This window comes from Poromitra crassiceps (assembly GCF_964638095.1).
Source record: "Poromitra crassiceps genome assembly, chromosome: 25".
Taxonomy (NCBI): Eukaryota; Metazoa; Chordata; class Actinopteri; order Beryciformes; family Melamphaidae; genus Poromitra; species Poromitra crassiceps.
This window is the reverse complement of record NC_139649.1, coordinates 6510488-6536967: the sequence shown is the minus strand read 5'-3', so window position 1 is coordinate 6536967 and position 26480 is coordinate 6510488. Positions and strand designations below refer to the sequence as shown.

Genomic DNA, 26480 nt, shown 5'->3' with positions numbered 1-26480 from the left:
TTTGTGCCATATTGGAACGAGGTCGTGAACGAGAAGTGCGTCAAGCCAGCACGAGACAGCCGCGAACAATACCAGAAGTAAAGCGATTTTACCTTCAAAACAAAAAGCATTGCTGTACTTGCGCAACCGTTGAAACGCGGGCTCATCGGCTAGTGTTTTATTTTGAAATGTACTACCGGAAGTCTTGAGTTTTACTCGCGCCGGCTTGACCCTGCTGTGAGCGAGCAGGCGGAGAGAGGAACGGCATCTAAAAAGCGACTTGGAAAAACTACTTACCGGTAAGAGGCGAATTTTGCGACTAAATATTCACATACTGTGTGTTGTTTGTCACGGATTCCTAATGGTGTTTTGCATTTTGGTGCTGCGTTCGTCTTTTTTCCCGTCTCTCAAAAAGAGGAGTCGGGCTCGGTCGAGTGTAAGCGCCCTTATTGCTCGCAGAGCCTGCTTATTGCTCAAGCCGTGTGACGTTCAGTAACTTGACTTGGACACAGGCAGGATTACCATGTGCCCAGCGAGTCCCATACGGGCCAGCACATTCTGATTCATTAAGGCAGTTGTTTATTTATTTTTTCTTCATCGGTATTTGGCATGTTCGCCTCAGTGTGAAAGTTAGACCGTCGGCGCTGTAGTAGTCTCCCTGCAAAGCCATTGCGTTGATGGCCCATCTCTAGTATTGCCGAATGCTGCGGTTTAGTCTGTAACGTTTAAGCGAAGCAATCTTCAAGCTAACGTTATCCTTCAAGGATTCTGTGGAAATTTCCATTCACTTGGCCTCGAATAACTCCAATAATATATTTCTTACATGCGAAGTCTTACATAATAAAGGTTGCACGACCTCAAGCCGAATCGTGTTTTTCGTGAGGCTCTCAATAAATATCATAAGCTAGCGTTAAATAAACTCCGTCGTTTCATGAACGTCATTCATTTGACTCTAATTTTAAGAGCAGATTTACGGGGTGATTGCTTTGAATGTTGTCATTTTCCACGCTGGCTTTTATAGCAACCTATTTTTCTCATGTCTTAACTTCCCTATTGTGCAACTTGAGTGATCCTGGCCGCGCTGGCTGGCAGCGCTGCTTCAGTTGACGTGCCGCTATGCAACTGCAACAAGCAAGCAGCATTATTGCAATTGCCTACAAGGAGCAGTTGAATGGGAATGACGTTTTTATTTGTGTGCTTCATGCATGAAATGTGGATTTTCCATTTCCAGTGTCTTGTTTTCCTTTCAGTTGAGCAGGGCGGCCAGTTGACAGAATTAGAGGTCAGTTTGGACAGAGCCTGCTGGATTACCATTACCATCCACTGAGCAGGCCAACTGGGATTCTCCTGTTTGACATTGGGCTACAATAAAGCCCTTTGTTGGCATCCCCAGTGCCTAGCCTACGTTATTGCTGTTTGGTGCATTTAAATTAACTTTAAAATGTAAGTCTAGGGACCAAGTCCTGTTTGGCAGGCACAGAGTTACTACAATAATCTATCACTTTACCACATGCCGTTATCAGGGATGTAGACAGTGGAGGGCAAACCTACCTAAACTCTGTTTACAATGCCTGTAGGGCTGCAACACATGTTTATTTTCATTATTGATTCATCTGTCGATTATTTTCTTGATTAATCGATAAGTTGTTTGCTCTATAAAATGGCGAAAAATGTCCATCAGTGTTTTCCAAAACCCAAGATGATGTCTTCAAATGTCATGTTTTGTCCACAGGCCAAATATATTCAATTTACTGTCCTAGAGTAAAGAAGAAACCAGAAAATAATAATCACATGAGCGGACTCAGAGATCGTAGTTAAAAATTTGCTAAGTGGGTGGCGGTGTGTGGCTGTGGTTGGCGGGGGTGTGGTTCAGTCACGATTGGGATGTCATCAGTGATGATGTCATCAGTGATGATGTTATCAGTGATGTCACTCGATCAATTGTTGTGATGTCATCAGTGATCTCACTCGAGCAACTGTGATATCATCAGTGGGAGGGGGGTGACATCATCAGTGTCTTAGTTAAAATTGGCTAAGTAGGCTCTGTGGTGGTAGGAGATTCCTAGTTTTCTTAAAACTCAAAACAATCAAATTAGTTGGTGATTAATTTAATAGTTGACAATTGGCTGATTAATTGTTGCAGCTCTCCATGTCTGTTTAGGCTTGCATATAAATGCAGGGACAGAGTTACCTAGTCATTTGGGCAAAGGAAAGCATGATGGGGCCCCTGAATTCCAACCATCTCTCCCTTTTGAAACCCATCCTATCTACAAAATCAAGTTGGTGCCGAGAAAACTCTGCATACAAGGTTTTAAAAAGAAATTATTTTTAAAAACACGGGACTAAAAAAGGGGTTCATCCAAACACCAACATCAGTTGTAATGAACTCGAGCGAGATGCTCGCTACGTGCACTCGCCCTGCAGCTTGACCGCTGTGCGGGCTCACTTGCTCCCTTGCCCCTGCCCTGCAACTCGCTGTGCGGGCTCACTGCTCTTATGACATCACTGATGATGTCACAAACTGATGATGTCATCACAATTGCTCTTATGACATCACTGATGTCACAATGTCTATGACATCAGTGATGTCACAATGCACAGTTGCTCAAGTGACATCACTGATGACATCACTTCTGGGACAACATTTAAAACAAATAGAGAACATTCATTGCCCACATGCTCCCATTTATATACTGATAGATGCAGCAAGATTGCATCTATCTAACTTTCTTTTGCTACATTTGTGTAGCTAGCTGGCCTCTTTTGTTTTGGGTGTTATCTCTCGCTACTGATGCAGTGGCAAGGAAAATGAGATAAAGTAGCAAAATTAGGGATGCAAACAATTAATTGAAGATCGATTACTTTACTTGCTCGTTAAGCATTTGCTCGAACACGTGAAATTTACTTGATCTACTATCAAACCACTACTATCAAACCAGGTGTAGTCTCATCATATTACATTCTAGCTGTCAGTAAAATGGTGTCTTTTCAAAGCATGCCCTCTGGGTGCTGCATGGGGCCCAAGGCTGTCGCCTACCTTTATCTCATGGTAAAACAGCCCCTACCTAAATGTTTGTCACTATTTGTGATTTATAATACACTGTGTGCTATATATGAAGAGAATATAACATGATATTCTAATAATAAGTAATATATAACATGAGAATATGTGAAATCCATACACCATGGTAGGTAACGGATGCAAGTTGAGCTGAAAAAATAGAATCTAATCAGTTTTTGTTTATATTGATTTTCATATTATGCTAGCTGATCACCAACTGGAGGTCAGAGTTGAACTAATCTGCTCAGCTGCTGAGTAAGCCATAACGTGGTGTTTGAGAAAGAACCCAGTGGGAGATGTCAGTTGGCCTGTGCTCATTTCATGATTTGGTGAACAACAATAGAGCCCGACTTAGTTTGCATTGTTCACAATGTCGCTTTTACCGAAGCCAATTTGCTTCTATTTACATTTCTTGGCGACGCCCTCCTCGGTATATCTTGTGCGATTGCATTTCCTGCCCAGGGACCTGAGTGGTGCAAAAAGGCTTTTTTGCAAAATTGCTCAACAGCATGCTAAGTACTGATGAAAATATGATTCAATAAGTGCTTATAAGGAGGATGTAGTGAGGATCTGTTGTGTGTGTGTGTGTGTGTGTGTGTGTGTGTGTGTGTGTGTGTGTGTGTGTGTGTGTGTGTGTGTTAGTTTGCGTGTGTGTGTGTGTGTGTGTGCGTAGTACAGTATTTGGCCCTTTCTCTTTCAGTTCAGTCAGTTAACGGGTGGTGTAGAAAATAGATCGACTGCTGGTGACTGTGGTCTGCGTAGCCCATTTATATGAAAGCAGACGGGGGAAGTTGTGTGTCTTCCTGTCGGCAGTCGGCACAAGGCTAGCCAGTTAGCCGTGCTATTATTATGTTCAGTTTAGTGCTGCGATAACGGACAGGTCATACTGCAGAATTAATTAATTCAGAGCCAATCTTCAAAGCTCATCTCTAGAAATTTCAAAAAGATTGGCCGAATTGCCTGAAATATATTCAACACCAGTAGAGGTATCACCAGATTGTCGTGTACGATTTAGTTTAATTTTGTTCATGTTACACACAAAAAACGTTCACAAATAGAGAAAAGGATTAAAAAAAAATGTGTCGTTGTTGTTGAAGAAGCGCCATTGGGGCTTGTGGGTTAACCTACCCAAGAAGAAGAACTCCAAATCCCATCATGCAGCAGCAGCCTGTCATAAATGGTAAAAAATCGATAAAGCTCAGCATCAGGTGTGAGAACACGGCCGTCTAATTCTCAGACTGAGCTTTCGCAAGTGTCTCTGCTGCTCTTTTTTTGTTGCTGCTCCCTTATGTTTGGAGGGTGACCTCTGTGACAATGAGGCCCTCTAGTGTGTGTGTGTGTGTGTGTGTGTGTGTGTGCGCGAGTGTGTGTGTGTGTGTGTGTGCGTGTGTGTGTGTGGGGGGAGGGGGGGGGGTCATGGGGGGAGACCGTGGCAGGGTGTCGCGGGTCGTGAGTGAAAGGCGGTGCTGCTGATCCCGTCGGAGCACGGGGGTCGGGGGGGCAGCCGTCCGGTGGTCATGGCGGTGGGGGTCTCCAGGGGTGTCGGGGCGTCTGACGGCCGACCCGTCTTTTAATAGAGACGTCAGACGTGACAAAGACGCGCCTGACAGGCGTGCTGAAAGGAGCTGCCGTCCTGACAGAGCAGCTATCCTCCCGCATCCCCATACACCAAACTCTCTACTATTGTCACGCCCAGTGCTCACTTTACAAACGCCATCTCTCTCTCTCTCTCTCTCTCTCTCTCTCTCTCTGTCTCTCTCTCTCTCTCTCTCTCTCTCTCTCTCTCTCATTGCATTAACTTGATTTCATTCTGCTTTCACACTAGTGCTGCTGGGGGGATGTAGGGACTTGAGGCGGGGGTGTTGGGGGGAGATTTCGATGTGTCAAACTTTGATGCGTCTCCACATTCATGTCGGGGAACTGTTTGAAATTAGGGCTGCAACTAACAATTATTTTCATAATCGATTAATCTGTCGATTATTTTCTCGATTCATCGATTACGGTAGTTGTTTGTTTGGTCTATAAAATGTCAGAAAATGGTAGCAAATGACGATCAGTGTTTCCCAAAGCCCAAGATGACGCCCTCAAATGTCTTGTTTTGTCCTCAACTCAAAGATAACATCAGTTTACCGTCATACAGGAGTAAAGAAACCAGAAAATATTCACATTTAAGAAGCTGGAATCAGAGAATTTAGACCTTGTCTCTTAAAATTGTACTCAAAACGATGAATCGATTATCAAAATAGTTGTCGATTAATTCTCTGTCGATCGACTAATCGATCAATCGTTGCAGCTCTGTTTGAAATCTTTACTTTGGGGGCAGCAGCAGTAGTAGCGTAGCTATTAGCTTATGTTAAGAAGAAGCCGGGTCACTGGGTGCTGCTGGGCTAATTTCCAGCAGCCTAAATGAGCCTCAGAAGTAGACGTGGTCGTCTACGTTTGGGTAGCTGGATGAGATTAACACGGTTTTAATACGGTTCCCAGTCACAAACCATCTGCTGTGTCACTTTGCTGCTAGCCTATTGACAGATATGCACCGTGTCAATTCTGATTTTATTCGCTGCTTCGCATCTTTTCTAGTATCAATTGAGTTCGGGACTGGTTAGAAGGGCTAAATGTTAATTATTTCCCCCAACGCGCTTTTTCCCCCTCTGGGCTATTTTATCATTAAGTTTGGAAAGAGCAAACAAAGTTTAATTTTATAATTAGTATGGCATAGATAGATATAGCCATAATTCTGAACAAATGCAGATTCATTTAATTTGTGGCCTTGAAGCAGGCTTTGCTGCTGAAGTGTGCTGCTGGTAAGTTTCAAATGAGACTTGTTAAAATTCATAATGAATATTTTTCTTCCTCTCAAAAATAATTGATCTTTGGAAGCCAGCAGCGGTGCTGTCTTGTCAGAATATTCTGGACAGAATAGCCCGATGTCCTCAGTCACCTTTTGGTGCTTACATCATTGCTTTGACCATGTGAACTGGCCTTCTGTATGATTTAGGGATGTTAATGATTCATCGACAATGCAGGCTATGTGCTATTTTCACATTTTTATTTTCTTTGCTGAAATGATTTAACACCACAAGGGCAAAATGTCACTTTCACTGCTCATACAGAGGAAGAAGAAAGCCACGCTAGCCGTCAGAAAGTCCAGTGTGGGAGAATTACAGCCAAACAGACAACAGGAATCATTGTAAACATTGTAATACAATGTTGAAATATCTCACGTCCACAAGCACAATGACTAAAGCTAATGCAGGAAGTTTAGTTGGTTGATCAACTTGTTGGGTCGGCCTAAAGACAGGTGTAAAAACCCTGCATTTTTTATTTTTTATTTTGTATGTCAAAAGCAGTTTAATAATGATTAATCGATTCATTGATCGTTAATCTGACCAATTAATCAATTAAGGAAATTGATTAAAAAAATGGCATCCCTAGTATGAATGAATGCTCACCTTGGATTATGGCTCAAACGACTGCACCATCAAATCCTGTGCCTTGGTAAATGTAACTGGCTTTGGGTTTTCCTCATACACCCATCATGGCGGTTTATTGTCTGCCTTGTCCCACATCATCTGGCATTTCTCTCCTCTCCTCTGGCTCAGATCTCCTTGTATCTTTTGTCTATTGCCAGAGCTTTGGATCCCACGAGATAATAATCCTCCTCCTCTGCTCCTCCTCAGATAATCCTCCTCCTCCTCCTCTGCTCCTCCTCACAGCGTCTAGACTTGGCCTTTAGGGGGCAGCACCATGAGTCAGGAGTCGCTGGAGTCTGGTAAGACCTATATTCTATCAACAGCTGCAGGGAATGAGCGGGATACAATGTTGGAAAGGAGATTGGAAAAAATAAACGCGTGTGTGTGTGTGTGTGCGTGCGTGCGTGCGTGCGTGTGTGTGTGTGATCCAGATGGGGACTCTGGTCAGGATGTGTCTGACTTTAACTGGGACGATTACCTGGAGGAGAATGGAGCCGTGTCTGTGCCCCATCATGCCTTCAAACACGTGAGTGCCGTCAACCTGCACAGCTAACACACACACACACACACACACACACACACACACACACACACACACACACACGTCAGAGCACAGCTAACACACACACACACACACACACACACACACATACACACACACACACACGTCAGAGCACAGCTAACACACACACACACACACACACACACACACACACACACACACACACACACACACACACACGTCAGAGCACAGAGGGAAAATGCACTTTAGTTGTGAACATGCAAGTAAACTGTGCCCCTGTTTCTCTCTCTTCTGCCCCCCCCCCCCATCCCCCCTCTCTCAGGTGGACCAGGGCCTACAGACAGGCCTGAGCCCAGGCATGAAGCTGGAGGTGTGCGTACGCTCGGAGGCTGACGCTCCTCACTGGGTGGCCAACATCATCACTACGTGTGGCCAGCTGCTGCTACTGCGCTACGAGGGCTACCAGGACGACCGGCGCGCCGACTTCTGGTGCGACATCATGACAGCAGACCTGCACCCTCTGGGCTGGAGCCGGCAGCAGGGCAAGACCATGAGAGCACCCGAGGGTGAGGGAGGCGTGGCTGGGGGGTTTGGGGGCGGGGTTATCGATTACAGTGTTTCCTCTAGGATTTGTCTTTAGCAGCGGGGGGGGGGAGGGGGGGAGGGATTTCGTTGTACCTGAGAATTGTACAGATTTACTTTTCTATAGACGGTTTTAACTTGACAACAATAACAACCGTCACAACCCACCTGAATATCCGGTTTACTTCCTGTCTACATAGCTGAGCGCAGGCTGATATTCGGCTCATATTAAATGTTAACGTTAGGCCGTGTCTCCGACCGACACAGTAACAAGGGAGCCTATTTCGGTCTTTATGTCTTGTAGTAGTTAGTAGTAGTTGTTGTTGTTGATAGTTGCCGTGACAACCACCCCTGTCGGAAAGACGTGCACACGCGTTGTTGTCTGGTCCGGAGCTAGCCTGAGATGCTAATAAAAGCTACATGTTACACACAGAGTAAGCTGACTATCAGTACGTTATTGCACGCATAGGCCTATCTTTACAATTAAACGTATAGCAAAAATAGAAGTAGGCTATGTCAGTGTTTCCCCCTGAACAGCTGAGAAAGTGGACACTGTAAATAGTTAGCACTGTGAAGCTGATACAATTCAGGTGGCGGTAATGCAACATTTAAGGATGCCAACCACCAAAGAAACCACAGAAGAAGAAGCTGAGAAAAAGGAAGTGCTGTGGGGTTGCAGCAGCTGGTGAAAACCGTCTATAACAGCATGTGCTTTGTAGTGCACTATTTAGTCCTCTATAAAAGTAGTATTATTTAATGTAATGTTTGTTTGTAGCATCTGCTTGTGCTGCTTTCCTTGGTCAGGTCCCCCGAATGTTATTTCAGTTTACTCAAGTAACGTTACTCACCTAGAACATTTGCATATATCCATAATAAGATACGCTACCAGTCAAAAGGTTTGACGCACCATATTTTTCTTATATATATTTCTTTACCATTTAGAATAATAAAGACATCAAAACTATAAAATAACACGCATGGAATAATGCTGGGACCAAAAAAGACAAACAAATCAAAGCTATCTGATATTTCAGCTGCAGCCCACAGCCAATCAGATGTTGTGTGCTTCCTTGTTTCCCATGTTATTTCCTTTCATGAACAATGGTTCCGCCTGGCAGGAGCAATATGGGCAAGAAATTGATTCCAGCCATTCAGAGCGTCCCACTTTCTGATGTCACATTGTTTGCCAACTGATCTCTGAGGAGTGTGGTGGAAAAAATAGCCTTCTAAGACAACCTGATCACATGATCCTGATCACATGACCTGACATTCTGTTTTATCTTGATCTTTATCTTTATTTGAACAGGGACAGAAATAAAAGAAAATCCTAGTGTCTAAACAATTAATATATATGGTACAAAAAAATGATAATACTTACTATTAGTAATATATAGCACAGTAAAATATAGCACATAGGTAGATAGCAATCCCCTAAGATCACATAGTGGTAAATGAGGAGATGATCAGAAATAAATACACAATGTCAGAACACAACAACATGAGACCACAGTAATGCCTATAGGTGGCCACAGGACCTGACCCTCTCTCAGCCACTTCTTGACAGAGGACTTAAAACCTTTGAAAGTACTGCAGCCTTTAATGACTGCTGGCAGGGTTTCTGGACTTCGAGTCGCCCACATTGATTTCCTGAAGTTACAATGTAACCGGGCCAATCATGGACCTTGCGTCTTAGATGATGACGTTAACTTAAATACAAGCCGTCGCTGGCGAAACACTAATGGCGTCTCCGGAAGCAATGAGCGGTAACGCTAATGTTAGCCGGGTAAAACACAGCCATAAGTGCAGTTATTGCAGAAATGGACTCCAACTAACTAACTGAACTACACAAGGAACAAGAGATGGCGTCACATGTTGTGTTATGCTGATTGGCTGAGGGAGTTTGTGAAGGCAAGTAGTCCCGCCCACTGAAACCCATGTGAGCGGCTAGAACAGTCCAGACTGGAGCCAAACAGCATGTGAGGTCACGTGACCAGGATGATGGTCACCAGGCTAGTGGAAAAAAAACAGTCACAACTTTATGTTCACAAAAAAATGAAGATCTTGCAGATGACCACTTCAAAAGTCAAATGTATTTTGCTCTTGTAAAAGAGCATCTGACAACATAACAAAGTGGCTCCAGATTATGTTTACTTGCCTGAAAACTAGACTTCCACTTTAGGAATTTAGCTCCGATCCCGAGTGACTTGCTCAAGGGCACGGTGACAGGATGGCTGGCTGGTGTGGGCGTTGAACCCGAGTCCGTCTGGTTGTGAGACGGCCTCTCTAACCACTGGACCATGCTGCCACTGGTTAATGTTAAATGAAGTGTGTGTGTGTGTGTGTGTGTGTGTGCGTGTGCTTGCATGTGTGTGTGTGTGTGTGTGTGCGCGCGTGACGTGTGCATGCTTGCATGTGTGTGTGCGGGGTCCACATCAGGCGTGCGTGAGAAGCACCAGGACTGGGAGGCTCTGCTGCAGAAGGCCCTGGCTGAGGAGTGCAGTGCGCCCGCCAACCTGCTGGAGTTGGTAAGAGTAAGACAGGGGGAAGGGAGAGGCCCTCACACCCAGGGGGGGTGGGGCTTTGAACACCAGTCTGTGCCAAGAACAAGCTGCTGCTGCTGACATGATTCAAAACACACAAAGCATCACTAAAATCATTGAGCATCAACAGATCAATCAACAGACTTTTCCCGTTATGGTTAAGATGCCGAGGAAATTTGCGTAAATACAGTTGACACTAAAAACAAAACAGCCAGTTGAGGGTTTTGCCCCTCAGGCCGTCAGAAGCATGAACAGTAGTCATGCACTTTGAGACACGCAGTAGACCTGCTGTTTTATCATCTTCTTGATTTGTAACATCTGAATAGACTTGAACGTGGAGTGGAAAAAAATAGTTTATATTTAAAATCTAGTCTTGCATGCACACACAGCATGAAGCCTCAAGTCTCTCATATACAAGGCTATGTGCTTTTGTTCACTGCACCCAGGGATGCTACAGGGCCAGTTCCAGAACAAGATGATTAGGGATGCATCCTAGATAGGAAGGGGTGCACATGCACGGGCCGACCTGAAAAATTTGACATGTTATTTGACTAAAAATAATGCATTTTACCATCATTTCAAGTAGAATGATACCAGCCAAGCAAGAATATTTCAAGTGTTTCAAGTGCTTTACTGAAATATTTGGACCATATAATGATAATACAATTATCTCAACCTTAAAAGGTTACAGCCATAAATTCACATCAAAGAACAAAGAAAAACAACAATTATAATTCAAGTTTAAACAGTAAGTGTGCAGCTGCAGCATTTATAAATATATATATATATATATATATATATATATTTTACCACTCTTTTCAACTGAGCATGCAGACAATTAAAATAAGGGTGCAATGCGTGCTTTTGCACCCCTGTAAAACCAGGCCTGGATGCTATTGAAATCTACCTTCGAAATCGGAACGGTCTGTGACACTCTTTCATTAGTTTGCGTTCACTGACTTTGCTTCAGTTCTACCTCTTAGCTCTTAGCCATGCTCTCTCCCTATACAAACTTCTTGCCTTGGCTAGGCATGTGCTGCTCATGTGTTTGCGATCGTGTTTGTGTGTGTGTGTGTCTTATCGACATCTCGTTCGCCCCCGCCCCCACCCCCACCCCCATTCCTCCCCCTCAGCCCCAGCGCGGTCGGGACCCGGTGGAGCTGCTGTGTGCAGGCTGCTACGTGGAGCTGCAGGACGGCGCTGACCCGGCGCTGGCCTGGGCCGCCGAGGTGGAGCACAACGTCGGAGGGAGGCTGAAGCTGCGCCTGCTGGGCACCGAGGGGCTCCCACACGCACCCGTCCCCCTCTGGCTCTACTACCTCCACCCACGCCTCCACCCACCCGGCTGGGCCAAAGAGCACGGCTGCTCCCTCAGGCCCCCTGCAGGTCAGTGGCAGTGTCACGGGTCAGGAGTTTATATTTAGAAGGAAACAAAAGGAAAAATGATTTCCGTGCTCGGTGGTGGGTGCCAAAGCAGGCAGGAGCAATACTTTTTGATGCAAGGCCATATGAAGAATTCACAATGCCATGGCAGACTGAACGTTCTTTTCCCCCTTCTTTAACACAGCTAGTATGAAGGTTTTTTCATGTCCATTCACGTAGCTTAACCCTACTGTATATGTTTAAAATTCAGGTAGAATTACATAAACAGCAGTAATCTGATTTTACTTTTCATAAAGACTCAGTGGGAGACCATGTGCCATACATCATGAATGATTGGATCAGATACTCATCTACTCACTCCATCAGATCAGCTGAATTTCACACTGTTATTTTTTTCTCCACTTGTCACATTATGTTTCAAACTCACTGGTTTTAATGAGATATGCGAACGGCACCATCGTACCATTTTCCAATGCAGTCCAAAATGATGAATAGTATGGGACTTAAATTCAAAATGTCAAGATATCTCTATAGATCTTCAATTGATTCTCCGCACAGTATTGGATGGATGACGGTGAGAATTTTCCCACCAGGAGGTAACGCGTGCAAAGGATCACGCTACCCCCCCCCCCCCCAGTTCCCCTCCCTGCTGAACAGGCGCTCCCCCGACCGACCCGAGGAGGCTGCTAATGCATGAGACCAGGACACATACCTTTATCTGTTTTCCCACCCGTAGACGTGGCCAATTGTGTCTTTAAGGACACCCATAACCTGACCAAGCCGGTGGTACGAACAACGGGGCGCGAACCTGCGGCCCTTAGGTCGGTAATGCGAAGAAGGAATAGACCACTAACACCACCCAGGCGCCTGGATGGGTCATTATATTCATGGGCAGGATTTGCTAATACTCTTCAGCTGAATAAAGTTTGTTTTAATATGCAAGGTAGTAAGACTCAGCGTAGGCTTTCTCTCCCTCTCTCGGTGTAGCTGATCCACCCCGCTGGTACTGCTCATGATTTTTTAATGAAAGGCCCGTTTGGTCATTTCTGCAGGACTTTATGCATAAATTGTGCTCTCTGCTACTGGATCCTGTGCAGAATGTATTTAATCAGTGCAGTAATCCTGATGATGCAAAAACCATAGTGATACATGCAGACACACTGTAACCACCATAGTGATACATGCAGACACACTGTAACCACCATAGTGATACATGCAGACACACTGTAACCACCATAGTGATACATGCAGACACACTGTAACCTTTTCTACATCGTTTCTGTCTCATCACTTGAGAAAAAAAGGAGTGGGAGACAAAATGCTAATGCTCGGTTTGCATGTAATGAAAGATTCATCCGATGCTCAACTTGATGGATTTTGCACAGCGCCAGAATACCTCCTTTATACGGGGCCGTCTGGAACTCGGCGCCCTCTCTAATGACGACTTTGAGCCTTTTGTGATTTGGAAATTGCCGTCGACAACGGTGCAATTTATTATTTCTTTTTTTTTCGTGATTAATTGTGCAGCCCTGACTCTATCGTGCTCACTTCTGCTTTGAAGGGTTTGTTCATTCAAAGAAGACTCGAGTTAGATCAGGTTAGGTCGGATTAAACACGCCTTTGATATTCAAATGCTATACACTCAGTCAGTAGGGAATCAGGTTTTTGCTCTCTAAGCAGCAGGTTTGTGTGCGTTTGTTTGATCCAGATCTGCTGGGCCTGCGGACGGAGAGCGAGTGGGAGGAGGTGAGGCAGAGGATCAGTGACCTGCCTCAAGACGACGCTCTGACTGAGGAGTTCTGCAAGGTACGCGGCTAACCCTGCTCCTATTTGTGCCTCCATTTCATTCAATAGTTTGGATCTGACATCCTCCTCCAAACTAGGTGCTGAAACATTTACAGTATGAGAGTCGAGCTGTTGAAAATGACCGTGCGTGTGTGTGTGTGTGTGTGTGTGCGTGTGCGTGTGTGTGTGTGTGTGTGTGTGTGTGTGTGTGTTGTTTCTGTTGTTGCAGTACCAGCCTGCCGTCACTGCTCATTGTTTTAAGGAAGGGATGAAACTGGAGGCTGTTGATCCCACTGCTCCTAACTCCATCAGTCCTGCCACTGTCACCAAGGTAACGGACTTCCACATCCAATCGAAGTCTCTCCCATGCAGTTGTATGAATGCTCTTCCCTGATTTGCTGTTTTTTTATGTTTTCTGTCACTCTTACTAAACTGTCTTTACTTTGTCAATTCAGTAGCTGTAGGAATTGGTTATCCTTAAATTTGGAAAAACACAAATATCCTGATGAACTCCAAACTTAAAGCACACAGCGGAGCAGATCTGTCTGGAAGGCTGGACAGACACGGCCTTTAGTGTGACTTGGAGAAAGGAAAGAGATGGTGAACAGAGGACATCCTAGCTCCACTTTGGAGCTGTTGAACTCATTGAGAACCTTTATACTCGTGGTAACTCCGCCCACCCTGAGGCCCTCCAGTGGGGCCTCCGTGTGACCAACCTGCCTCCTCCTCTCCACTTCAGGTGTTCAGCGAGCAGTTCTTCCTGGTGTGGATGGACCACCTTTGTGGCGGCGAGGAGTCGGAGGAAGGTGCAGGGCGGTCCTTCCTGTGCCACAGGGACAGTCCAGGCATCTTCCCTGCACAGTGGAGCCTCAAGAACGGGGTCCCTCTCAGCCCCCCGCCAGGTCAGCTACCTACATCACGTGTGGTGCCTGTGAAACCACTTGAACCGGAAAATGCAGAGTGAAACTGATTAGATCACTCATGCTGTCTCTATCGCTCTCTGTTTGTTTGTTTTCTTATCTGCCCTTACGTTCCACTCTGTTCCTCATTGCCTCTTCTTCTTCTTGTGTATTTATCATGTGATTGTGTGCAGGATACCAGGGCCCGGACTTTGACTGGGCTGACTACCTGAAACAGTGCGAGGCGCAGGCGGCTCCTCAGTCATGCTTCCCCGCGGTAAGTCTGTCTCTGTTTACCCTCAGCACTGCACTGCAGACAGCATCCACACAGCAGACGTGTATGTGCATCACTGCTGGTGGAGGTCTGGTGTCCACAGATTCTATTGGTAACTTTGTAACCTTCAGTTTTGGGGAGAAATAAATGCTGTCATAGTTTGTTCTCCAATGCGATCAGAAATGTTCTCACCTAAACCTCAAACAATGACGTGTGGGGAATGAGATGTTTCCCATTTGACTGACAACATAATAGAAAAAGCCACACTTTTCTCCAACCTTGATGGTGTTGGCTTGTAAGTAGGTGGTCCCCTTCTCTTTTTTTCTTTTGCTTTTTTTAGATATATATTTTTTGTTTACAGTTTTGTGTTAATACATAGACAGTGTGAGACAAAGAGGGGAAGGAAAGCTGGTAAAAAAAAGCTCTCACCAGGAAGTGGTTATCACAGGAAAGCCCTAAAGTGAAAGAATGGATGAATATTACGATGGATATATATAAGATGGAAAGACTAACTGCTGTTATCAATCATAAAGTAGAACAATTTACCTCAAGATGGGAATGCTGGGTTCAATATATAACACCCATTAGGCCAGATTTGATCTTTTTGGATCCAAGATGAATGTATAGTGAAAAGTCGACTCCCTGGTTTGTTTGTCTTTTGTTTTTGTTTGTTTTGTTGCGGCTGTTGTGGTTTTGTCTTTTCTTTTATTTCTCTAAAAAAAAAAAAACTATGGCAGTACATATCTACAATGTATACAATGCAAGTATGTATTGATAATAATCTGTCAATAAAAAGTAAAAAAAATAAAATACAAAGAGGGGAAGGAAAAAAATTATGGAAATTAAACAATGACAACAACAAAAACAAGATAAATCAAGACAAAACAGGAGGCTACCAGACATGTATACCGGTATACTTTTTTCTTTTTCTTTTACCAGAAAATAATACACAATAAATGTTATACTTTACTTTCCACTTTCCCAAAGACGTCCGCAATGGTGAAAAAGTTAATTTTTGGGTTTTAAAGTAACCCTTTGTGTTTGCCTCCCAGGAGCAGTGTGACCACAGCTTCAAAGAGACCATGAAACTAGAGGCTGTCAACCCGCTGTCACCGGAGAACATTCACGTGGCAACAGTCACCAAGGTCAAAGGTCACTACATGTGGCTCAGCCTGGAAGGTGAGAGGGGGGAGGCGGCAGGATTTGTGTCTGTGCTATCATTTAAAAGCTTTTAAAGCTAGCATTTTAGAAGCGACAATACTTTCAAGGCATTGGGGGAACAAGCTGTAAAGTAGATGAAAATGAACAAGTACATATTGAAATATAGATTTCATTTATCTTTAGTGTGTTTGGATGTGATATCAGCTCTGTGGCTCCCCCAGCCTCTGGCGATCAAAGGTCTCCTAAAACAAACATCACACAACTCAGACACCACATGTTGATAGATTCATTGATATGCTCTCATTCAGTAGCAGCAACTGTACAGCAAATAGTCCATAATTGATGAAGAAACCAGATCCCAGCGAAAATGTTAAGCTTACGGTTTAAGCAAGCGGCAACCTCTGTCTTGGAAAAATGAAGCCAACGTGGAAGTGCCAAAAAACTGCAGTTCCTCGAATGGCCGCTTGAGGCTGGCTCCAAAAGCGAGTCATTCCCCTTAGACCCCCGTGTTAAAATGCCCAACTTTACTGCAGAAATAAACATGTTACAGCGTTACAAAAAACGGTTTTGGTCTCTTTCATCAAGAGGAGAAAAAAGGAGCTTCTTGGATACTTATAGATAGGTTTTTAATTTACGAAGTAAAGTACAATATATGTCTTACTATAATAGTTAATCAAACAATGTACATCTTCAACGAACAGGGGCACAAAACGCAACGCGTTTCAACCTCTCTGGTCTTTGTCAGGCTGGTCTTTCATCATTCATGACAACGTCATGTGTGTGTGTGCATGTGTGTGTGTGCGCGCGCATGTGTGTGTGTGTGTGTGTGTGTGTGATGATGGTGTGTGTGTGTGTGTGTATGTGTATGATGATGGTGTGTGTGCGTGCGTGTGTAGGACTGAAGCAGCCCATGCCAGAGCTGATTACTCATGTGGACTCCCTGGACATCTTCCCTGTCAGCTGGTGTGAGACAAATGGCTATCCTCTCGTCTACCCCATCAAGCCCCCAGGTGTGTAGCACCACCACCGCGTTTAGGAGGTCAAACTAAACATGGTCGTCTTTACAGTACAGCTTGCATCAGTGTTACTACTGCACCCATCAATTCTGTACCGTTTGACACCAAATGACATGTTGATGACACATGATATTATCGCCATGTTGCACTCATCTCTCCTTCTTCTCTTCCAGTTGAGAAACAGAGGAAGGTTGCTGTGGTTCAGCCTGAGAAACAGTGAGTATTAGAGTGGAGGGGGGGGATTTGAATCGTTTCTTGGTTTGATTGGATCAAATCCCATGCCCATCAAATCTTTTGACCAATGTTTATCTCTTGACCTTACAGCAGAGCCCCGCCCAAGTCTTCATCACCTGACACTGTGAAGCAGCAGGTGGCCAGCCAGTCAGAACCAGGTGAGTGGTGTGTCTCTGGTCCTGTTGGAGAATATTTGGTGGTAGTGTAGTGAGTGATACTGCTGTGATCCTGCATTGTGTGACACAGTATATAATATGCCATGTACTGACTGTCAGGGCGGTCTATTTAAACCACGTCATCGGTCTGGTGTTTTGTGTCCACGTGCAGGACAGGGGAACGGGAAGTACTGTTGTCCCAAGATCTACTTCAACCACCGCTGCTTCTCCGGGCCGTACCTGAACAAGGGCCGCATCGCCGAGCTGCCCCAGTTCATCGGCCCTGGGAACTGCGTCCTCGTCATCAAAGAGGTGAGGAGGGCTAAAAACAATATTTTCTCCAAACCAATACACATATCAAAAGGCTTGATATCAAACACACAGGTGTCAAAAGTGACTTTTTAAAGAATAATCATGCTATTTGTAAACGGCAAACATCAGGTTACCCTCGTCAAATTAATTGATACCTTGGTATAATTACCATAAACAAATAAGACATGGTTGAGACAATAATAGCTTATATCTCACACCAGTGGTATTGTTATTAGTGCTAATGTTCTGTGTTTCTCATAAACGTTGTTGCTTCCTGTCACATGATGATGTTACTCATTTGTTTTACGGTAACTCTACTCTCAGAATTAATGTAGCAGTGATTTATCGATATCAAACTGCTACATGTAACACGTTCCAAGAATAAATGGAAACGTGAAAGGTTACAAGATTGTCCTTATTACCGTTTTATGCTCCGCTGTATTAAACCCTCCAGCCTGTCAGATAAGCTCTAAGCTTGATAATGTGTGTGTTTCCATGGACCTGTTCTATGTAGGTGTTGACTCTGCTGATAAACTCAGCCTACAAGCCCAGCCGTGTGCTGAGAGAGCTGCAGCTGGACCAGGAGGGCCGCTGGCAAGGCCACGGAGAGACACTCAAAGCCAAGTGAGGAGAAACGCCATTTTAATCCTCAATCCCATAAGTGTTCAGATCCAGCCTGTTGGAGGCCAGATGCTGGATTACAAAATGTACCGTAAATTCCGGACTATAAGGCGCACCGGTGTATAAGCCGCACCTTCAAAGTTGACTATTTTTTTCTTATATAAGCCGCACTGGACTATAAGCCGCGGGTGTTTTAATGGTTTTTTTATTTTTTATTTTTTTTATTTTATTGTGTTTTAATGTTTAATTACCATATGTAATGCTCCCATTTATTAACATTTCAACAAAACAACATAACACAACACCACCTGTGTTGTTATTTACAGTGCACACAGTGTCATACAGTGTCATACAGTGTCATACAGTGTGGTGAAAAGAGGGCAAGAGAGGAAATTAAAACAGAAGTGGCTTTATAGTTAGAAAGAGTGCTAAAAAAGAGAGATTTTTTTTTTTTTTTTTTTTTTTTTTTTTTGAAAAAATCCATAGATAAGCCGCACCGTTATATAAGCCGCAGGGGCCAAAAAAGGCCAAAAAACGGGAAAAAAGGTGCGGCTTATAGTCCGGAATTTACGGTACTTGAAGCACAAATGGCAATGAATAAATCTGCATAGTCGATCCAAATGCAAGCTCCCGATAGATCGTTAAGTTTCAATCAACAGCGTCTGGGCGACTTAAGCAGCCATGCTGGATAAAAGATTGCTTTAATGAAATAACGAGAGCTTGAATGATGTGTGAAATCAGTGAGTCAGTACATTTGTCATTTGAAAGCCTTCGAGTCACTCTGTAAAACCTTCCTGTCACACCGTCACACCACAAACACTCCGTTTTGTCATTATGCCATCTGTGGTTTTGCTTAATGTGCGGGGAAAAGAATAATCTATCCGTGTGTGATCCACTCAGCGCTGCTTCTCTGTAAATGTCAGGTACAAAGGGAAGAGTTACCGGGCCACTGTGGAGATAGTCCGCACCGCGGACCGCGTGGCCGAGTTCTGCAGGAAGACCTGCATCAAGCTGGAGTGCTGCCCAAACCTGTTTGGACCTCGCATGGTTCTGGAGCGCTGCTCGGAGAACTGCTCCGTCCTCACCAAGACCAAATACAGTAGGTGTTTTTTTAGAGAGAGATGTGTAGTAGCTTTGATTCAAGTCACAAGACTGTGTCGAAACGAACGTCTCTTCTTTCAAATGAAATGTTTTATTGGATGATTGGGACACGACGAGGAACATTCGGCTCTAATATTGTTTGTCTTCTTTTTTTTTTTACATCTTAGAAAATTGTACGCCTCCTTGTCGGCTTATCTCCTTTCAGCGCTTCAATCGTGACAATTTTAACCTGAATTCTGTAAGCTAATTCTGTGAAGCGGAGGGGCTAGAAATGTAATTTAAAAACTGGAATAATCTGCCAGAGGTGATGCATAAGCAGGCGGAGGATTGGCAGAAAATCAAACGTAGTGGCTTCTTCAATTTCCTGCTGAACCGCTCAGTCAACAGTCACAGATTTGTTTGAGGGATGCTTGTTAACTTTGTTGCTGCTCCATTACAACATTCTGCTTAAAGGAACACTCCGCCCATTTTCAACCAGCTTTGTATCATTAGAACATCAGTAGTATATCAGAAAACTGTAAACGGTTTTGAAGTCTGTCATTTAATTTGACAGTTATTGAGTGTTAAAGTGTGGACCAGTGACATCACTGGTCCACACTAACTCAAATTAATAACTCATTAACTCAAATCAACTCTCAATAACTGTCAAACTAGATGAATGATGAATAGTTTGACAGTTATTGAGAGTTGATTTGAGTTAATGAGTTATTAATTTGAGTTAGTGTGGACCAGTGATATCACTGGTCCACACTTTAACACTCAATAACTGTCAAATTAAATGACAGACTTCAAAACCGTTTACAGTTTTCTGATATACTACTGATGTTCTAATGATACAAAGCTGGTTGAAAATGGGCGGAGTGTTCCTTTAAGGAACTGTCTGATGCAATTTGATAGCAACAGCCAAATGATTACACTTTGATTCTCTGTTATGTCTCTATGGTTTCTTATCAGTCTAGACAGGCACATATCTTCCCTGCAGATCGGCTTTTACAGCCGGTCCCGCTTTATAAAATATATTCCATTCAGTTGGATTAATTAATTCAGCAGCCGTTTAAACTTGTATAAACACTCTTGATTTGACGGCGTCCCTCTGAGAGTTGAACACTAGAGACAGTATAATATATCGGAGCTGTCAGGTGAGCCTTGTTGTCTCGTCACCACAGCATATTACTACGGCAAGAAGAAGAGCAAACGTGTCGGCCGCCCCCCCGGGGGTCACTCCAACCTGGAGGGAGGAGTGGTGAAGAGGAGGGGGAGGAAGAGGAAGAGGAGGAAGCAGCTGTTTGTCCACAAGAAGAGGCGCTCCTCGGCCTCGCTGGACAACACGCCCGCCGGGTCTCCACAGGTACCAGCCACACGCACGCACGCACACACACACACACACACACACACACACACACACACACACACACACACACACACACACACACACACACACACTATTCTCTTATGTTGCATGATGTATGATGTTAGACAAATTTTGTCACTGGCTCTCAGGGCAGTGGAGAGGAGGAGGATCTGGACGAGGACGACTCCCTGAGCGAAGAGGACTCGGGCTCGGAGCTGCAGGACGATCTCCAGGACGACTCGGAATATTCCGTGGGGAAGTCTCAGCCCGCCACGCCGTCGCCCTCCCCGCCCCAGACGCCCAGGCCCCAGCGCCGGCGCCGGAAACCCCGCTCTCCCGACTTCTCCGACGACGAGAACCGCCCTCCCTCACCAAAGGTATTAACGCGCCCCGAGGAGACGATGATGATAAGGAAGTCAAAAAGGCTCAATCGGAACCAGAGTTTGCTTCATGAAATGTTATGTCCCATACACTTCTCAGCATCAAATTGTCAGGGATAAAACGAGCTACCACCCATGTCGCCTTGGCAGGGAGATGTGCTAGCTAGCTAGCCTGTCTTGACTGTCCCCCTCTTGTGCGTTTATAGACCGCAAAGATTGAGGCTCCTCCGAAGCTGTGTTTGGACACCAGCCCCCTGGAGTGGAGTGTTGCTGATGTGGTCCACTTCATCAGGACCACTGACTGTGCCCCTCTGGCGCGGATCTTCCTGGATCAGGTAGCAAATTGCAACACACACACTCAGACGTATGGCTCCTCAGGATGAGTAGTCACTCCACTCCACCACTCATGATGAAGATCATTATGCACTCGTATGCTGTATGAACATGTCATCATCTCATCATCTGTGCTCGTAGGAGATCGACGGACAGGCGCTGCTCCTGCTTAACCTGCCGACGGTGCAGGAGTGCATGGACCTGAAGCTGGGACCGGCCATCAAGCTGTGCCACCACATCGAGAGGGTCAAGCTGGCGTTTTATCAGCAGTTTGCTACGTAGCTGATGGGGAGCGAAGCAGAGACATAACGACACCCTGCTCTGTGTATATCAATCCTGTGAAAAAACACCGTCTTTTCTTCACTTTTACACCACTGGACATCGTGAAGAATCCTGCAGACAGACAGACGCTGTGAGGAGAAGGCCTCATTCATGGACATGGGATGGATGGAGTCAAATGTCCCATTTCTTTTGGTGTGTAGAGCAACTCCAGTCATCTGTCGTCTCCGTCCACTGTGTCCCACCTCTGTTGCCACCTTAAAAAGGAATATCGCTGATTTTTTTTAATGTTCTTGTATGCCCTAGGACAGGGGTTTTCAAAGTCTGAGACTGTGGGCCTCCCCTCAGAGAAAGCCCCGCCCCCCCTCTCTCTGTCTCTCTCCCTCTCTCTCTCCCTCTCGCTAAATTCCTGGATGTGGGATCATAATGGCCCACCTCCCACTTTGAAAGCATCTTCCCTATGACATTTGGTTACTATCGATTCCTGGAGCCAGAATTGATAGAGAAAAGATTTCCTTCAAACTGATGTCCAACTCCATAGAACAATAGAATTATGTTTGGTGAGGATGAGGGCACACGTGAGAGGTAATTTGGATTTAAGCACTTACAAATTGAATTCTAAAAAAATCTATCTCGGTCATCAGTGTCGAAGCTCTCTAGGCTGTACATCGGAAAAACAATCGACTGAGCTTTGGTTTCTACGTAGAGTTGTTTGTACTCACAAATGCAGAGTAGACTGTCCTAGATCAAAGGAATGAACACAGTCTCAAATCGATTGCCATTTCAAGAGACGTAGCTCTAGACACACTTTGTTCTTTGAGTCGAGTTCAGCTTACCCAGACCCCCTTTACACATGGCTGTAACATCTTGAGAGTTTTGATTTGATTTATAGAGAGCTAAACCACAAACATCGAGCTGGAAATGCTCTAATTGCCTAAATGATCTCTGGAGGTAGTCAGAGATGCTTTTGGCCACATTCATAGTAAAGTGTAAACGGAGCTAAATTGACACAAATCCGAGATGAATATTGATAACGGTAGATTATCAAAAATGGATAGTCATGACACTTGTGAATGGGGCGGGGGTGACTGAGATTAGGTGTCTTGTTTGCTGTGATGAAATTAATACTATTAATAACCGTTGCATAAAGTGTTCTAACCTGTCCATGACAATATCGGTATTTGTTTAGAAAAGAAGCATAAGATGATTCCCTGCGTACTTGTAGTCCTAAAATGAGCCATTTGATTTGAGTGTGGACATTTATGCCGTGTCAATGTTATCCAGATGCATGTTCATGTCAGACGTATAAGAGGCCTTAGTATCCAGAAGGGTTTGTTATTAAGGCTTCTACTACTAGTCTACTACTACTTAAGAGCGGTTGACAATGCAAGGATTCTATAATGTAAGCACAAGCAAAAACCATGTACTGTATGGCAGTATGCAAAGTGTATATAGCGCATGAGTTTGTATATACTGTACATAATCGCAAATATCTTCTAGTGCAACAGGGTGATTAGAAAGATTTTTCTATTGAGCAATTAACTTTCTCTGCAAGCATTGTGTAATTGCCCTAGGCATATATTTGCACAGCACAGAACTAAACATTTTCATTTGGACGCAGACTGACAGAGCATTCCCCAGCCTCTGCTTGTCTTTGCGTGAAATTTAAATTCTGCTGCATCATATAGACTATAGAGCATATTCCCAGTTTTGTAGTGATTCAGCGGTTTATGGTCATTCAATAGTTTTTAAAGCAGGCAATTGTCTTAGTTGCACCAAGACCTAATGACCTAATCTATGGTAAAGAAATTTAAGTTTAACAATTAGTTTTAATAACAATTAACTTAGACCATTTGGGTTGTAATGTCAAATGACATTTTTTAAAGCGAGCAGATCTACCGTACTTACAATGCTTCTGTAAATCAATTCATCTTGAATTTTTATTTTTGCCAATTTACTGTAGCCTAGTAGTAGTCTCTGGTGGTGTCATTGATTTTGTGTGAGCAACCCACTTTGTTTACTCATTTGCCTGTTAGTTACCTGTATTCAAAAACAATGAAATGTTTTTATTTCATCTTTGAGAATCATAGTTGTTATTTAAGAGAATACTGTAATAAAACTGGCGAACAACTAAATTGTAAACTTTCCCCACATCTGTCCTCCTACATTTCCCAGCATGCCACAACTAATTGTAAACTTTCCCCACATCTGTCCTCCTACATTTCCCAGCATGCCCGGGTTTTCCACGTTGGTCACATGACACACTACGTCTGTCAACATGAGTGGGCACTGCTGTCCAGGGAAGCAGCTGGATGTAACGTTACGCGACCTGCCGATTATTTATATCAGCTTTTTGCATATAGACCGATAAGTTACAGGCGTTATAGTCGCATTTTCTCCATGTCACATCGTTTGCAAGAACGTGGAATTGGAAGTTTGCTAGCCTCACGTTAGCTAACGCCAACTAGCGTGTATTGTAGCTAGTAGGGAGGTTAATGTTAGCAGTACCCCAGCCGCTGCTGGAGCTCATTTTGCCCGTCCAAATTACATTACCCACGTACGAACATTTACCCTGCACGACATAACAAGCATTTAATGCAAGTTTATGCCACTAGGTCATGTGTTTTGTGTATACGTGTAACGTTAGTTCAGGTCTAAACTTTACTTTAAAGCTGGCGAGCTAGCTCATGCGTTTTGGACCATGGACTGCAACGTTAGCTTCGCTTGCAGAGAGGACGAGCCAGGACATTTCCTTCCCGAATAGAGCTTTGCAAACAGCTAATGCTTTTTTTAATGTCGCAGCTCGGTTTCAAACCGTGTAACGTTTGGCAAAGTAGTGTTATTCCAGCTTCCAGTAGCGTTATATCACGTTTGAGTGGCGACTGCTCTAACGTGACTTATTTCAAGTCAGCCATGGCTACTACCTGGCTGTCTGAATCAAGAGGATGAGTCCGCACTTGGAAGAGAGAGGATGCTACTACTTCTCGCCGAAGACTGCCCTGCTTAACATATCGATTGCTAGCTGACCAAACATCCGCTGTGCAGGACTGGGACGCCCCACAGTGTCTGTGTGCAATAAACACCCGGGCTTTTAATTCCACACTCCCATTAGTACATTTGGCCAGGCTGGTCGTGCCCCACCATGGCTGCGAGTGGGGTGAACTTGCTTTACCAGGCTGGAGACTTGGCAGTAGCAGGTCCTGCTGGGGGAGCAGGACTACCTGCCATCATGTCCTCCACCAACACGTCGGTGCCCGCCGCCAGCCCCACGCCTGGTCCAGACAGCCGGGGCTGCGAGAACGGAGCATTGATGGACTCTTTCGGCATTTTCCTGCAGGGGCTTCTAGCCGTTGTGGCCTTCAGCATTTTGATGTGTGAGTATTTATGAGGTGACGCCCAGCTGCAAATTGGGCCAATTATCCAATCGCGTCACTCTGCTAATCAAATGCTTAATTGATCACACCTGGGATAAGCCCCTGCTGCCACCCCATGAGAAGAATGTACATTTAGCATTGTGATAGCACTACATGTGATTGCCTCATAGACCAGTGCTGTGGTTTTCACTAAGGATTTTGATTTGGAAGTGGCAGAATGTGTGCAAAGTTGCTATTTCAGCCTCCCATAGAAAAAGTCACACCCAAGATGAAGCCATTTTCCATTGTCAGCCAGTCTTTGGCACTGGCACTGAGTGACAGTTGTTTGACCTCTGTGTTGACCACACAGCCCTGGCAGTTTTGTGTGGTGTGGCTCTGCAGCCCAGTAGAGTGCAGTGCCACAGCAGTGAGGAATTTCAGCACTTCAGCCTCAGGCAGCGTTCTCAGCACAGAGTGGGCTGAGGCCTCTGCTCTGCCTGCATCACGCCCAGCTGTGCACAGGGTGTGTCACGTCTGAGGTCACTGCACTCAGAGCAGAAAGAGGTCACACGGCTCACAAAATAACATTGACCATATGAGAACACAAAAAAATGTTTGTTCGGCTAACATTACAGCATTTAGGAAGTCAACCCTTGACATTTGATGTCAGCGCTGTGAGTCTAATGGGCCTTTTTCACACCAGCCTTTTTGGTCTAAAAGGCAGGGTGACACACAGGTGCAACTAAAAACAGGGCCGCAGCACTGGAACACCTAAATGGATTTTAAGTCGGAAACCTTCATTAATGTTTTGGTTGCATTGGTGTTTACCCTGCCTTTTAGACAAAATGGCTGCTGTGAAAAAGGCCAATGGTACTCATGCAGAAGCAATGGTTATTTGTCAAGTGGGAGGCATCACACTTTGACTTTTACACACTGAATGTAAGAGTCAGCGTCTGTCAAATCCTACTATTATAAAAGGGAGCATGTGGGCAAACTGTTCTGTTCTTTCTCTGTTTAAATTTTTGTCCCACCGATGATGTCATCAGTGATGTCATAAATCCCTGGTGATGTCATCAGTGATGTCACTTGTGCATTGTGATGTCACTGATGATGTCACAAGTAACTGATGATGTCATCAGTGATGTCATAAGTTACTGATGATGTCATCAGTTTAAAAAAGTTTGCCGTTTTATGCAGGGAGCGTTGCCGTGTAAACAGGGCCTGGGTGTGTGTGTGGGGGGGTGTCATGGAAAACAAGAAGCCACTATTATGAAGAACAGCAAGAGTCTGTGTACATGACACTGCTCTCAGAGAGAGGAGCCTGCAGCCCTCAGTCTCTCGTACACACAGGGATTCATTAAAGAGAAGACTGAGAAAAGACCCATAACGTTCACCCCGCAATATTTACCCCCCATGATGGCGAAGGCTAGGCGAAGGCATGACCCGCCCCTCTCTGCCTCTGATTGGCTTACTGCTCTCGCCTGCTTCCCAGGCAAGCCAGAAGTCATCTCAAATGAGCCTAATAGTATAGCCTACTTTCAGGTGCAGTTAGTTGTTGAGATTGAGAGATGGCAGCATATAGAATCCAAAGGTTATGTGTGAGATCTTACTTTATTATATTGAACGTTACAATTGCAAACCGTATAACAGTTATTTAGGCCTACTTAGCCTGTTGTACAGTGCTA

The 26480-nt window shown here is 44.6% G+C and overlaps 2 protein-coding genes across 3 annotated transcripts in view; both read left to right on the top strand.

Annotated features, from left to right (window-relative positions):
- The first annotated feature begins 230 nt into the window (after nucleotides 1–230).
- Nucleotides 231–23479, top strand: sfmbt1 (Scm like with four mbt domains 1). The gene is made up of 21 exons (XM_083661047.1): nucleotides 231–278; nucleotides 6721–6812; nucleotides 6945–7039; nucleotides 7359–7602; nucleotides 10055–10143; nucleotides 11292–11544; nucleotides 13250–13347; nucleotides 13556–13657; nucleotides 14066–14228; nucleotides 14420–14502; nucleotides 15552–15678; nucleotides 16557–16670; nucleotides 16850–16892; nucleotides 17001–17068; nucleotides 17238–17377; nucleotides 17892–18001; nucleotides 18922–19097; nucleotides 20266–20447; nucleotides 20600–20827; nucleotides 21037–21165; nucleotides 21305–23479. The coding sequence occupies exons 2-21, from the start codon at nucleotides 6788–6790 to the stop codon at nucleotides 21443–21445; spliced, it is 2610 nt and encodes an 869-aa protein (XP_083517173.1). The 5' UTR covers nucleotides 231–278; nucleotides 6721–6787; the 3' UTR covers nucleotides 21446–23479.
- A 270-nt stretch (nucleotides 23480–23749) lies between these two features.
- The window catches only part of LOC310798533 (store-operated calcium entry regulator STIMATE-like), a 31912-nt gene continuing 29181 nt past the window's right edge, over nucleotides 23750–26480 (top strand). For both annotated transcript variants that reach the window (XM_083661072.1, XM_083661070.1), the window contains exon 1: nucleotides 23750–24816. In XM_083661072.1, the coding sequence (XP_083517198.1) occupies nucleotides 24585–24816 (232 nt within the window). In that variant the 5' untranslated portion in view covers nucleotides 23750–24584. The remainder of the gene's footprint in view (nucleotides 24817–26480) is intronic.